Source organism: Strigops habroptila, chromosome W (genome assembly GCF_004027225.2).
Source record: "Strigops habroptila isolate Jane chromosome W, bStrHab1.2.pri, whole genome shotgun sequence".
NCBI lineage: Eukaryota > Metazoa > Chordata > Aves > Psittaciformes > Psittacidae > Strigops > Strigops habroptila.
The window spans coordinates 31372430-31388569 of NC_044301.2; the positions used below are offsets into that span (position 1 = coordinate 31372430).

General features: G+C 37.6%; 1 protein-coding gene across 2 annotated transcripts in view; it reads right to left on the minus strand.

Moving 5' to 3' along the window:
- Window positions 1-16140, minus strand: part of LOC115619036 (chromodomain-helicase-DNA-binding protein 9-like) — a 117130-nt gene that overhangs the window by 32411 nt on the left and 68579 nt on the right. For both annotated transcript variants that reach the window (XM_030511050.1, XM_030511051.1), the window contains 10 exons: window positions 15818-15929; window positions 12475-12618; window positions 10907-10975; window positions 10763-10818; window positions 8180-8297; window positions 7564-7650; window positions 6160-6297; window positions 3938-4059; window positions 1555-1798; window positions 264-440 (listed from right to left, as the gene is read on the minus strand). In XM_030511050.1, the coding sequence (XP_030366910.1) occupies window positions 264-440; window positions 1555-1798; window positions 3938-4059; window positions 6160-6297; window positions 7564-7650; window positions 8180-8297; window positions 10763-10818; window positions 10907-10975; window positions 12475-12618; window positions 15818-15929 (1267 nt within the window). The remainder of the gene's footprint in view (window positions 1-263; window positions 441-1554; window positions 1799-3937; window positions 4060-6159; window positions 6298-7563; window positions 7651-8179; window positions 8298-10762; window positions 10819-10906; window positions 10976-12474; window positions 12619-15817; window positions 15930-16140) is intronic.

Genomic DNA, 16140 nt, shown 5'->3' on the forward strand with positions numbered 1-16140 from the left:
ATGCACCAAAAGCCTGAAGATTCATGGTAGTATCCGCTTTTTAAAAATCTTTCACTACATCAAATAAAACCTTAACTACAGGACTAGATAATAATTCTGTTTGACATTTTACTACTTGTTTTTATTGTTAAAAAACTTGTTTAAAATACTTTCCATGTCTTTAAACGTTAATTACTGCACAAAAAATTACACAAAACTTGTGATTTATTATCGTACTGTACTTAACTGGAATCAAACCCCAAAAGTGAAATATGGTTACTCACAAGGTTCATTAATTTTAGTCCTTCCAAGAGTTTGCAGTTTTTGTTCTTCAGTCTGTGAGCTTCATCAATAATAACACATCGCCATTCGATTGCATTTAACTCTGGACACCCACCAAGAATCATTTCAAAAGTTGTGATAATGGCTTGGAATCTGTAGGTACCACGAATGATACGTCCCTAGAGATTCATCAACACACAGAAGTTGTTACATTACCTTGAATCTACTCAATTTAAAGATTTTTGTTGCTGAAATTTTATCAAGAGCCAGACATCAGATTTTACATTATAAATTGTTTTGTCATCCCATATACATTTATTTCATCTCTATAACTCTGTAATTAATACTAATGAGTAATTATCCATAGCCATAAATCCAATATTGTCTAACCAACAGTAAAATGTTAAGCACTTTTAAATTACAGATACAACCATCTAATAGAACTGTTTCAAAAATGTGTATGTAGATAATATCACATTTTTAACCCTGGGAAAATCTGAAAGACTGACAGGAAAAACCCTACAGTCAATCAATCAAAATATATGACAGTAATATATTTATCACTCATATACAGTAAATAATGAAAGTATCGCCTGAGGACTAAATGAACACTTTTTATCCAGCTTACTCAACTCGGTTCATGTGACAAAGAGAATATGTAAAGGCCTTCAAAAGGCAGTATACAATAAGTCACTGGAGAAACAAAATGTCATTTTAATATTTAGCACTACTTAAAAAAAGTTTGCAGGCTTATCAATTTTGTAGAAATACAATGATGGTTTAAAAAAAAAAAAGTTTATTTATACAGAATATATAGAATGGGGAAAAAAAACAAACCACACAGATTTCATGCCATTTAATGTGAAGTATTTCAGACAGAAAAGCAAACCGTACACAGACAAAGCTATGAAAAAGGAAATCAACAGCTACATAAAAGTAACGTAGAGCTTAATTGGCTGTATTTTTGTTCTCACTGCTCTTCATATTCAGGACTCAACGGCAACCATCTGTGTACACTTTCATCTCCACATGAGTATCAGCATCACTGCTATTCAATTGCAAAATTACTCGGCATACCAAAATAACATATATCTTGCTGCAACCACTTCCACAAAATTAACTCAGTAAGGATATGTTCAAGATTTTGATATGTAAAAAGCTTGAAAAACACATCATGGGATGTAAAACAACCTTCACTAAGACATATGTATGGATAATGTAAAGTATGCTTTCATTACTACTACCTGAAACAGGTTTTGGGTAAGTTACAGCATACAAGTGTCATTACATTACCTGTGAGTCCCTGAAGTACATTTCATACTGCTGAATCATCTGCCTGCTGATCATGCTTCCATGATACACTACAACATTAAGGTCAGTCCACGTGCGAAATTCTCTTTCCCAATTTGCTATGGTGGAAAGTGGAGCTATGATCAGAAAAGGCCCTCTTATACCAGCCAGGAGGATTTCATAGAGGAATGTAATTGACTGAATGGTTTTGCCAAGACCCATTTCATCCGCTAAAATACAGTTTTGCCTGAAAACAAAATATACTTGTGATTAGCATCAGAGAAAGTACAGACACTAAACCTGTTACTCAAATGGACAATTTATAAAAACAAAGTCAAATAGTCAAAACTGGGGCACTGTAAAAGATGCTTGCAAAGGTTCCCTGGTTATGGTGAAAGAATGAACTCAGTATACAAAACCACAAGCTTTCAATCATGTTTAGCGCTGTCAAAAACCTGACAATGGAGTGTTCTATGAGGTTCTCCTAGAAAAAGATTTGAAAAGTATTCTTTTGGAGCTACATCTGCCCTAATTAAAGGAATTCGAATGGATCAGATTTCCTACATGTACACCCACCTTGACAAAACTGCTAGAAATTAACGAAGATTCCCCGAAAGTCACAGATGTAAAGTATCCCAGCAACACTCACGTAAAAGGAGTGCATTATAGCATCACTGCCAAATTTCCCTTCCTGTTTTCAGAACTGCGACAGATGCATATAACCAAATTACTACATGAAGTACCACTAGGTGCTCACCCTCAGCCATACATTCCAGCCCTTCAAGCTGTTTGCACACAAACTCACACAGCTATGTAGTGCTTGACTAAGAATTAAAACAAACTGTATGATGAAATTGTATGCTCACTGACATAACCTCTATAAAGGACAGGCAACTGATATTTAGAAATAAAGCAAGCAGGAAGATTCTTGGCGACACGGACAGCGGGACTGAGTGCGCCCTCAGCAAGTTTGCCGACAACACCAAGCTGTGTGGTTTGGTTGATATGCTGGAGGGAAGGGATGCCATCCAGAGGGACCTTGACATGCTTGAGAGGTGGGCCAATGCCAACCTTATGAAGTTCAACCAAGCCAAGTGCAAGGTCCTACACCTGGGTCGGGGCAATCCCAGGCACAGCTACAGATTGGCAGAGAAGAGATTCAGAGCAGCCCTGTGGACAAGGACTTGGGGGTGTTGGTTGATGAGAAACTTAACATGAGCCGGCAGTGTGCGCTCACAGCCCAGAAAGCCAACCGTATCCTGGGCTGCATCAAAAGAAGCATGACCAGCAGGTCAAAGGAGGTGATCCTGCCCCTCTACTCTGCTCTCGTGAGACCTCACTTGGAGTATTGTGTACAGTTCTGGTGTCCTCCACATAAAAAGGACATGGAGCTGTTGGAGCGAGTCCAGAGGAGGGCCATGAGGATGATAAGGGGGCTGGAGCACCTCCCATATGAAGACAGGCTGAGAAAGTTGAGGCTGTTCAGTCTGGAGAAGAGAACGCTGCATGGAGACCTCATAGCAGCCTTCCAGTATCTGAAGGGGGCCTATAAGGATGCTGGGGAGGGACTCTTCCTTAGGGACTGTAGTGGTAGGACAAGGGGTAATGGGTTCAAACTTAAACAGGGGAAGTTTAGATTAGATATAAGGAAGAAGTTCTTTACTGTGAGGGTGGTGAGGCCCTGGAATGGGTTGCCCAGGGAGGTTGTGAATGCTCCATCCCTGGCAGTGTTCAAGGCCAGGTTGGACAGAGCCTTGGGCGACATGGTTTAGTGCGAGGTGTCCCTGCCCATGGCAGGGGGGTTGGAACTAGATGACCTTAAGGTCCTTTCCAACCCTTACTATTCTATGATTCATGAATAGAAATCCAATTTAGATACAGAGAAAATACATTGTTCTGGGGAAAAAAATAACTTGAAAGCTATTATATTCCTGTTAATGTATCATAGCATTATTTAACAAAAATTAACTTTAGCTTACAACATAGAAAATACAATTATTTACTAGCCTTAATTTTGAAGAAAGGTAACTTTATTTGGAATACAAACTAATTCTAGAAATCATTTTGAAATATGCAAATGTTTCCTAGTTGTTCCAAAAATTCTGAAAGCTTGTACTTTGGTGGAAGTTGCTTTTTATTTTAATTTCCTTATAGGTCTTGAAAATTTATTTTCAGTTAGGTTAGTTTTATTAAGATTTGCTTTGTTATTCTTGTTGATAAAAACATACTTGTACACTCAAAGGAATAGATTTTTTTTCCAGTTACACCCTTTTAGCTATAAGCAGAGAGATTAAGATAAATTTAACTAAAACTGATTCATCCCCAGTAATAACGATTCACTCCATATGGTTTAAAGTTTACATTAAAAAACATTCAATGAATATACCTATTGTACCAGTTGAATAGGAGCCAGTTAAGTCCTTCCAGTTGATATTCCCTGAGCTGATTGCCATTTTTATATTCCCTGGACTGTTCTATCTTCTTCCAGGAGTTTGGAGGTGGTCGGTCCTTTAAGGGAAAGATTAATACATATGCAAGTTGGTACATGCTTTAGTTTTCAAAAACTTTTTAAACCACTATTTCCAAAGTGTAACAACTTAGACTTACAATGTAATTATTTAACCTTAAAACTGGGAAGGTGTTAACATTGCTTACTAATTGCTAGTTTGTGGAAACCTGAAATTTGTATTTGTCTACAGTAATAATTTGAAAATTAATTTAATACCCTATTATAATAATATCAAGCAACTGATTTCTAAAACTAAGAATGCAAATAGCTTGGCACTGGTAATTTGAAACACTAATTCACTTACACAAGAAACTTCAAGAATATATGAAGTTTTGCTTTGTAAGCTCTAAGAACAGCTGTCTTACAACCAGAGCCAACCAAGTATTTGGGACTACCAAAATCCCCAAAGTCTGAGTAACTCTGGATGCTGACACTATCCTTCTGAAGCGGTTTGGGCAATCTACACAGTTACTGTGATCTTGCCCTTTCCTTTCAGCACTTGCCCTGGTCACTGCTGATCACTCAATCTCACAGTTAGCCAATTCAGGAAGCCAACACCAGGAATACAAACAAGTAGACTTGTGAGCGGTTTAGTTCCCTGAATCGATTTCACCAAGGGATCAGATGAAAGACAGTATAAGCATATGCAAGATCATGATGCAAAGAACATGATAAAACAGACCATAACAGTATCAAGGCACATCATCATAAGGTCCCTAGCAAGCTAAAGGAAAGCTGAGAAGCTACATATAAATACACACACACACACAAGTTCCCAAGCCTGGAGACTCAACTGGCTGGCCATGAGCTTAGCAGGCAGCTTAGCAGAGAAATTATGAAGGTCTTGACTGATACTAGGTAGAATTCCAGCAGAAAACTCTCTTCAGATAGCTTCTGCTTTGTACCTTGAGCAAACCCATACATTCAAGCAAAATATTTTTAGTTACAAGCTTTTATGATCAGCTGCACTCCCCCCCATTTCTCAGTTTTTATAAAAGCTTTCATTCACTCTAGACTCATGTGGCCTTATCTGCCCAGCTCTGAATTTTGTATCTCTTTCTTGCCAATGTCAGCATCACCTGACACCCATCTCTGAGCAGCAGTAGCTGTCCCTCCCCAGCAGCTGTGGCTTCCTCCCCTCTCCCAAAGCACCCGTCCACTCCCCCACACCAGGAGCAGCCAGGCTTCTGCTCGCAGGGCTGCTGTCAGCAAATACTTTCTTGTAGTTGCTGGAGCCCGGAATAGAAAATACTTGTTGTTGATGCTAAAATGACTGTTGTACAGGTGTACTTTAGTCATCTTTTTTCTCTCAAAGCCAAATATGGCAACAGAGAGGTATAAAAGCCCTTCTTCCCACATGCCAAAATGGCAGGATTTAATACTAGAAAAATGACCTAAATATAATATGAAGGTGTTAATCGTGACTGTCATTATCCATAGATGGAAAAAACTATTAAAATAAAATAAAAGCCTACAAATCAGAACACTGCATATTCAGTTATGTAAAATAAATAAGTCAGAACAAGTGTGGTACTACACCACACAGGACACACATCTCACTCTGACAATGACATACAGGGCTTCAAATAGAACTATTTTGCTTTCTCCTGCTCTATGAGACAGAAAACTGATAATTTAAAGATAAAACACATTTCTTTATTAGGTGCATTTTTCTTCCTTTCAGCTAGCTCTTTATGACAAGAAGAAAAATAAAAGCAGGAAGTAATTACAGAATCTGTTTGACAGATCTCGTTTGCCAATTTCCTTCAGTGTCAAAGCACAAGACTTAACCCTGTTCTCTAAAGGATGTTTATACTTTATTCTGTTTTCTCCTTGTCTTAAAACTGTTTAGATTCTATGGTAGCCAGTTTCAATGTACTGCTCATCACTCAAAGTTTAGCACTTCATATTTTTTCCTAAACTTTTTTTTTTTAACAGAGTAACAAATTAGATGAAAATATCATTATTCCTAGGTAATGAGGCACAGAAATCCTTTACACAGAATGCCAATAAGCCTTATGTTTTAACACAAAAGTTTAAAGTTGGGAAAACCATATCCCATTTGCCACGACAGACAAGTAAATTAGGTATAATTTTACCAATCTCCTTGAGTCAGGCCTGGAAGCTTGTAATTGTTCAAATTCTTCTATTTTTGCTTGATCTACATCTTCTTTCAGCTCCCATGTACTGTCTTCATATGGCAATGAACACCATTTTACTAAATAGTAAATAACAGGCTGCAGAAGAAAATTCTGAATGTTATCAGCTTTTAATTTAGTATACAGACTGTTAATATGCCTTAGTATTTGAGTAGCTAGCTTGCATGAGAGCTGGGAACAGAAGCACATTTCTGATACTATTTAAAATACTGGGTATGTATTCTTGTTATCTACTTACTTAACCTTGGCTTCTCATAGTCTTGCCACTTGTTGTAGACCCCTGGAGTACTTTAAAATCCCACTTACCCACAAGTAAATCTTATTCTTAGGAAAAGATAAATTACTACATTTGTGATGTTTGCCTCATTTTCACAAACTAGAATTTACTAGACTAGAGAGGTGCCACCCAGAACATTTCCTCTACTCTCCAAATCAGGCTACCTAAGCCTAAAACAAAGAACTTGAGAAAGGTCCTAACATAGAAGTCTTCTCAACAAAAGAGAAAGCTTTATGGGTCAGCTGGAATTTAGGAAAAGCCTCAAAAGATGGAACCAAAGCAGATTATCTTATTTAGATTCAGTAAAAAAAATATTTAAAAATGAAATAAAATGTGAACTTTCAAGATCTTGGGGCAAAGTCTTATGACAACAACACATTATTTCCTAAAAAGTGTAATAACAGCAAATCTGCTGCATACAATGAAAAATAATTTCAACCCTCAACCCTGCTTTAGGAAGAAATCACTGGATAAAAATCTGCTCATTTTGCTGCCTAGAAGAACAAAATAAGCATCATAGCTATTCCAAGAGACTTAATCAACAACTGTCAGTATTCGTTCTCTGCTTGCTTCAGACTCTTTCTGAATTTTGGCAATTGATTTGCCTTTCTGTTTTTTGTTCTGTAATAGCTTTCCAGAAGAAGTACTTCAAGTTAACAAAAAAGAGAGAAATGTCCACTGGTGGCTATCAAAACACTATCAGGGAACTACCACTGCCCTGGTGCTTTTTTCAGTGACCCCTGTCACTTATCAGACAGGATGGCGCATGGGATTGCCTTTTGTCAGAACTCACAAGGCAATTCTCAGACATCACTTTTATGTCAGTAACTACCTGAGCTTTGTCTACTATGACCTATTAATACCAATAAAAGTATAAGCCAATAAACTCTGATTTCTATTTCAAAATACATGGCTAGCATAAGAAAAGACAAGATTGTCATGTCTCATTAAAAAATATTATGGAAGCATAAAATCACTAAGGTGTTACTCTGAAATCTGCTAAAAATTACTATTATCAAACACTACTTGGAAGTGTATCTTCTTGACTTGCTTCAAGATGTGTTTACCTCACCAGTATCCTTATCTTCACAAAGAGATACTTCTAATACCCGATCTACTTCAACATAGTCAGGATTAAAAGGTTCTTCTTCCATCTGCAATGCAAGATTAATAAAATCAGTAGAGACAAAAAAAAAAGCTGGTACATGCCAGAGTCTCATCATACACAAAATGAGTCTGGCAGTTGGAAACTACTAAGGCTTTTGCACACACCTCAAAACATATCCCCCCCCCCATTTTTTTTTTTTTTTTGCAATGGGCACTGAAGAAAGATCTGACATTAGAATAGAAAATACAGTCATTTAGGGATTAAGTACTGTATTGGGAAAGTCTTATAGTAGAGAAACTAGACATACTAACAATCTTCCCCTCCTTGCCACTTTTAAGTAGTTACCCAAACAGTCCCAATTTTAAACCATGCATGCCAGAATAGTCCAGTGCCTCCAGAAAACTTGCTCTTAAAATTACGTTAAACAAAAAAACCAAACAACCTGCTACAACCAAAATCCCAACCCCAATGGCTAATTTTTACTGCTCAACATCCAGCTGTTCTACTTAAAAGCAAGCTCTTAATTACAATTTTATAAGGAAAAAAGCTTATTTAGTTGTCTATTTCATACTCACATCTGCAAAAAAGTGAGCTCTTTGTGCTTGCCTTAGTTTGAATCGTTTTATTTTCTGCTGGATTCTTTTATCCTTTAAAAGCTGTTGTTCTGTGGCCCACTCACAGTGAAGGTAAGAGCTAAAATTATAGAGATTAACATTAACATATTAGTGAAAACAAAAGCTTACTATCCATTTTTAATATACAGTTAAAAATCTATTTTATAAAGCAGAATTTCACTCAAAAAAAAAATTTTATCATTTAAGACAGAATTCACTGAAAACATCAAAGATCGGTGGATAAAGAATTGGCTGGATGGCTGCACGCAAAGAGTAACAAGCGGTGTCCCTCAGGGATCAGTGTTGGGACCTATCTTGTTCAACATCTTTGTCGGAGACATGGACAGTGGGATTGAGTGTGCCCTCAGCAAGTTTGCCGATGACACCAAGCTGTGTGGTTCGGTTGATACGCTGGAGGGAAGGGATGCCATCCAGAGGGACCTTGACAGGCTTGAGAGGTGGGCCAATGCCAACCTTATGAAGTTCAACCAAGCCAAGCGCAAGGTCCTACACCTGGGTCGGGGCAATCCCAGGCACAGCTACAGATTGGCCAGAGAAGAGATTCAGAGCAGCCCTGTGGACAAGGACTTGGGGGTGTTGGTTGATGAGAAACTTAACATGAGCCGGCTTCAGTGTGCACTCACAGCCCAGAAAGCCAACTGTATCCTGGGCTGCATCAAAAGAAGCATGACCAGCAGGTCGAAGGAGGTGATCCTGCCCCTCTACTCTGCTCTCATGAGACCTCACTTGGAGTATTGTGTACAGTTCTGGTGTCCTCAACATAAAAAGGACATGGAGCTGTTGGAACGAGTCCAGAGGAGGGCCACGAGGATGATAAGAGGGCTGGAGCACCTCCCGTATGAAGACAGGCTGAGAAAGTTGGGGCTGTTCAGTCTGGAGAAGAGAAGGCTGCGTGGAGACCTTATAGCAGTCTTCCAGTATCTGAAGGGGGCCTACAAGGATGCTGGGGAGGGACTCTGCATTAGGACTGTAGTGGTAGGACAAGGGGTAATGGCTTCAAACTTAAACAGGGGAAGTTTAGATTAGATATAAGGAAGAAGTTCTTTACTGTGAGGGTGGTGAGGCCCTGGAATGGGTTGCCCAAGGAAGTTGTGAATGCTCCATCCCTGGCGGTGTTCAAGGCCAGGCTGGATGGAGCCTTGGGTGACACGGTTTAGTGCGAGGTGTCCCTGCCCATGGCAGGGGGTTTGGAACTCGATGATCTTAAGGTTCTTTCCAACCCTAACTATTCTATGATTCTATGATTTATTCCTCCAAATAACCATCTTAGAGCATCTAGTTAAGGCAGTGGTTTTGGTCTAGGATCCATAGAACTCTATGGATTCACAAATTTCTTGCATGTGTCCTAAGAAAAGAAATGAGCATATTTAAAGTGAGCTTAAATAAATCAAGTTTAAAATCTGACACCTCTATCAGAAAGTACCCAGAAATATAAAGTACTTAATATATTGGATCTTTTTCATGTACTACATGTGATCATCTCTTCACAAGTATTGCTGCACTATATAGCTGAGCCCAATAAAAGATCAGTGAGGAGCATCAAGAGCCCATGGCAAAAAGGGACAGGTCATCAGATTGGGTTGGGAGAGAAGCACAAAGTAATATAGTCAAAGGAAAGAGGGAAGCATGAGCACCAGTACCTACACATCTAACTGCACCCCAAGCGAGCCTTTCTGAAGTCAGATTGGTTTGACAGAAGTACAGATAATCCTTCCTTCACACCCCCTTTTTAACATGTGTTCATCACTTTTTAAGCTTTCTAAAGATATGATAGAAATAAAGAAGAGCTATTGCTGGGTATTACTCATTCTCAGATGAAAAGACAGGCTTTACCCTTTCAGAAAACAAGAGTTAAATGGTCTCCAGAAACATGTGAATCCAGAGTCTCACAAAAATCACATTTATTAGCAAGAATCTAATGAAATTACTCACATGTATAGAATTAAAAATGTGCTTGTATTTTCAACATCAAGAACTGAGTAGTGACAGCAAGATAGGTATGAAATTTAAAATACAAAAACATGGGAAAAAGTTCTTTTTCTTCATTCTTTTTTCTTTCCTGCTTCTGACATAAAATTGTTTCTATTGCTACAAGTTTTTTTTCTTTTTAAACAGTAAGACCGACTCCTACATTAACCTCTCCTAAATGTATGACACTAAATCTAATCTAGGTTCACAAAATAGCTCTGATTTAAATTCATGCAATTAAAATTAGCCTCAAGCACATAGCCCCTGCTAAATTTAATAAACTTGTCTTCTCTAAAAATTCTGTTCTTTTGGCAGCAATGGCTGACAGACTATTGGTCAGTGCTGGTTTCACAATACTGATAATTTTAAAGTTATCATCACTAAGAATACAGTGCAGATTCTTAGCAGTTTTAAGATTAAATTTGTAAATAAAACTATCAAAAGATGACAAAATCTAGTTATAAATTAATCTTCGACAATACAAAACTTTAGAACATGTATACAGTACTTATCGTTTCAGTCCACACCTCAATAAAACAACTTTTTAGTACTTACTAGTTTTTATATTTTACAAAGAACTCTTCTGTTTCTATCGTCATCCCAGCAGATATCTAGGAAAGGAAATTCAGGGGAAATGTTAAATGACAGATACAAACCCCTTTTTCAAGTAAGCAATTTTATCCCATAACAATCACTTACTTCTTTCTTTATTACCCTGGAGGATAAGATTTTGTCTACAATTGCTGCATCTTCTTCACTTGGATTTTCCTATAAATGCAGGAAAACAATAACAGAAATTGCAGTAAATGCCCTCTCTTCAAACTGATCAGGGTTAAAACCTTCAAGCACAAGTGGCTTGTTAGAAGATCACCAATAAAGGCAAATTTGACCTCTACCAGGAGCATTCTCTTTAATAGTCTGGGAGTAAAATTTAAAAGCCAGGTCTATATCCAGAGAGAAAGGCATGCTCAAGTACAATATGTCTGGCACTTCCAAAGAGCATCAGATGCAATGGTCACCTACCAAACACAATGTACAAGCAATGGTGATTGATGATTTCCAGACACAGACTCACTGTGAACGCCCTGCTGAGATGATCTGATGCAGTGGACATAACCAGAATTTCAGCATACATACAGATATGGGGCCTACAAGGATGCTGGGGAGGGACTCTTCCTTAGGGACTGTAGTGGTAGGACAAGGGGTAATGGCTTCAAACCTAAACAGGGGAAGTTTAGGTTAGACATAAGGAAGAAGTTCTTTACTGTGAGGGTGGTGAGGCCCTGGAATGAGTTGCCCAAGGAAGTTGTCAATGCTCCATCCCTGGCAGTGTTCAAGGCCAGGTTGGACAGAGCCTTGGACCACGTGGTTTAGTGCAAGGTGTCCCTGCCCAAGGCAGGGGGTTGGAACTAGATGATCTTAAGGTCCTTTCCAACCCTAACTATTCTATGATTTTATGAATAAGAACTCTAGCAGACAGGTTAAAAAAATTAAAACAAAACCAGCATGTGTCAATTTAATAGGTTTACTCTGAACATAGATAACAAACATGCTGTGGAATCAGGCAGAGAAGGTCATGCCTGGGAATTCCAGCATGACTTAGGTGTGACACAGATAGGGGTTACCAAGACTGAACCTGTGGTTCCAGAGATAAAGAGCCAATCTTCAAAGGCTGCTTCCAGTAAAGAGTCACCTTCCCTCTTTTCTGATTTGCTCCCAACCATACTATCTTTCTCCTTCCCTTACAACTTTGGCACTCCTCCTAAATTCTCATGAACACTTCCCCCCCCTCCATTTCTTTCCTTCCACTTTATTTACCTAGAATGGCTGAACAGTAAGTTTGAGTACCAGAGCTGGAACAAGCTGAACAGTGAAGTATAAACCCAAAGGGGGCAAAAAAAGGGAGGAGTTTCCTTTTTATATCTCAGTAAGCAGAGACCCCATAGGTTCAATTAATTTTATACTTCTGAAAGTCATGATAATATTGGCATACAGCTTTTTCATATGCCTACACAGCCTAACACACTATTTGAGATATACCTAGTCTTATCCTTAACTTCAGTTATGTCAACAAATGTTTCTAACAGAAAAGAAAAAATAGCATATAAGCAATTTCTTCCAGTTTTCAAGATCTTAGAAGATGCCACATTAAAAAAAACATGGCTTAGTAATAATAATGTTTTCCTTCAAAGTTATGACCTTTATTCACTGAACCACTGGAGACAAATGGAAAGTTCCCACTACAGACCAAGCCAGTTTTTACTTACAACAAATAATTGTAAAGGCTGTTCAGCAGGTAAAGGGGCAGAATTCTTTTTGATTTTCACAGAAACTTTAGCTGCTGCTTCTGATTGTTTTCCTCCTTCTTCAGCATATTTTTTCCTTTTAACTTGACGATTTGATCTTCTCTTCTGCATGCAGGAGAAAAAAATTGAGGTCTTACCAAAAACTTCCTCTAACATGAATTGCAAGTTTGGGGACACTCTAAGCAATGCTTTAGATTTATCTAAAACCAAAGGCCAACATTTGGTAGAAAACATGAGAATCACAGAGGGATAGAAGTAGCCATATTGATATGTGATCAATTCCCCTCCCCCCCCCAGTCCATATAAACATTTGATACTTATATATTTAGAGTTCAAAAGCAAACATGGAACAATATTTTCAGAGTATGGAAACAAAGCTGATATATAGCAGATCTCCCATAGCATCAGTATTTCAATAGCAATTTCATAATGCAGTGTAACAGCAGTGTGTTACCATCCAATCCAGTTATCTGAGTGAACGACAACACATGCTGAAGTGTCTCTACTAAACACCAGTGCTATTAAAATCATGAAAATTTTCATTAGATCATATTGATCAGATTGCTGATTTGATGGCTAATAAAGTTTGTTGCTTAATGTATTTGTTTTTTCCACCTTAATCAAGCTTGTTTAACAGCAGTATTTGGCTTACTTTGCTGTTTCTCTCTCTAATCTTCCACTCTTATTTCTGCAAGAGTCTGAGGACAACAAGTTCCAGATGGAGAAATAATGTTTAGTCTAAGAAAGTAATTCCTCCTGACTCACTGTTTAAGTTTCAAAAACTTAGATTATTCGGATACTGCATATCCTTTCCACTCCTCAGTACCAATATATTTAACCATAAGATTAATTTGTAAGTCTATTGGGTAAATAATGATAGCAAGGTAAACCAGTCTATAAAATAATTCTATTGTGTTATACAGAAAATCATATTTTTGTTTAAAAAACCCAAAAAAACCCACAAAAACCAAAAAAGCCATTGTTGGTTGCAATACACTGTAGTAATCAGTTGGGACAAACCCAAGTTGTGAATAGTACAAAAACCAAAATCCTGTGGTCATACTAGCTTCTACAGAGCAGATGTTAAGTAACAGTAAGACTGCAGCAGAGGAACTTTCTTTCTGACTGTTAAATTCAGCCCTTGGTCTGGCTATACTTTAACAACTACATGTTGTAAGGTAGAGTAGTAACACTACATACACACTAAAAACACTGGTATCACCATTCTTCTGGAGAATCCAAATATGTGAAACTACTCAACCAGCTTTCCACAATAATACAGCCAGATTAGCTGTTCTTCAATAAAAAGTGATTGTGTGTCACATTATAGTTAAATCAACAACAGTTTGCTGACAATAGATTTATTTTTTTTAAAATGCCAGCTAATAGGAGCAATGCGAAATGAGGTATGAATTACGAAAGAAGGATTAAGAACCAGGTTCAAGTTTTATTCATTATTTATTGAATTTTTCTAAACCCAATGAGGCATTAACTGGCATTTTCAATCCTTCTCACTATGACTTTTCTTCAAGTACGAAGTGATTAACGAATCATCAATAGATGTATGTTCTCGAATGTATTAATACATAACCTGAGTTGTTTGAAAAAACAGCCCTTTGTATTTCCCTGAACTGAGAAGCATGGTCATAAACAAATGCTCTAAAGCACACAAGAAATAAATCAATGTATTTAAGGAAGATGCTTAACGTAAAACTAAGCATACAAAATGAATTAGGGAGAAAGAGAGACCTAAAATTGCCCCCCAGAGCATAGAAATAGACAGCTATTTGCCATAGGAAAAGAAAATAATGAAAATGTTAGAAAACTAGAGGGAATGAATTAATGAAACACAACAACTTACAACTTTCCTGTTATGCTTCTCTCAAACTCCTTCAAAGATAGATTGGGCAGTGGTGTGACATTCTGCAGTATAATTCTTTTCTATCCCATGCCACCCCTTATTATCTCTACCCTCTGTTCCCTTCACGCCAGAACCATGCAATTTGATGATACTCCCTGTCTATCCATAGTAGAATTAAAGATGACCCTTGTCATGATAAAAATCAAATATCCCAAGCACCACAAGCAATGAGGGGAACCCTCCCCCCCAAAAAAAACAACTTCAGTCTTTTGTATTGTATTTGTTGGCCTACAAATTTATACCTGATTGCAGAGCACTATTGATAAGTTACAGCACTTGAGAAAAACCAAACCTGCTTTCACCAACTTTAGTGTACTAAACGGACTTTCTATACCAAGACAAATTCCCTGAGAAATAAATAAATTCACATACCCTCCCAGGTAACCTTTACCTAAGACAAGCTATCTGGGAAATGGCTTCTGATCCTTTTCCCCCATGCATTGTCATCTATGAAATACTAAAGGTCAACTCAGTATCTCATAATTGTTTTCTGACATTATCATCAAATAATGCAATCGTTTTTTACTCAACACCACCTTGTTTTGAATATTGATTTCATCTCTGTGGATGAAATTGGCACAGGATAAAAACCTATGCATTTCCAGAATATAACCTTACTTTTAATGGAGTTTGCCCTAAAGGAAGAAAGTTATAATTCTGTTACTAACATACACATAAATAGTATATAATCTCTTACAAACAGCTCATACTCCTTTGTGCATAGTTATGCTACTATTATATCAGGGCGATGTATGAAATAAATGCAGAAAGTTACAAAGGAGATACTCCTCAAGGGAATGACTCCACTTTGATTCTTGATCTAGCACTTCTTTTAGAAGTATTCCACAAGCAACTAGAGCTTATCAGCATAGTGATCATTGCTCCCTTCAGATACTGAAGAGATACAACACTGCAAGAAACCAATTCTTTATGTTTTGACAGAAGCAGAGCTCAGAAAAAATAGTAAAGTTTGAAATCAGCCTTTTAAATGTTCTAAAGAGCCAGTTTCACTGAAAAATGTTCCTTCTATTAGGCAATCTATGCATTCTCCCCAGAAAGTCAGCCAAAGCAAGGCTCAGGTCTAACTGCCAGCTTAACAGATGAGTATTTAGAGTCTCAAATCTATGGACTTCTGTACTGAAATGAAACAGATACAAGCAGGGCCCTGATGTCCCATTACAGACAGGAGACTCTAACCTGTAAGATTTTCTGATTTTCACCTTATTGCTTATAATGTAAGGTTCTACCTGTGAGAAAGAGACAGCAGTGAGAGAGGAACTGTCACTGTGTCAAAAGGAGCATAACTTTTTTTTAGGGGGGTGGGAAGACCTGTAGAAATAACACCACATACAAATTTAAAAGCAAAAAATTCTGAGTACTTACCTGTGAGTCTTCATCTTTTAAGGGCCGCTGTGGAGTCTGCTTAGCATCAGACAATTCATCCGAAGATTCGTTTTTTCTTTTCTGCTTCTTACCCAGTGTGATGATCAGCTTTCTGTTAGGAAAAAAAACCAAACATCTAAGTGAATGCCATATACTAGTCTACTTAACTTCAAGATTAAAAAGTAACACCACATACACTAGCAATTCTGTTATTCTTCTTAATATAAAACTCAGGAAGCACCACTGTCTGAAAAATGTGTTTCAAAACAAAAAGACACAAGTTTACAGTAGACAGTATTTTCCACTATTCTTACTGAGTTTCT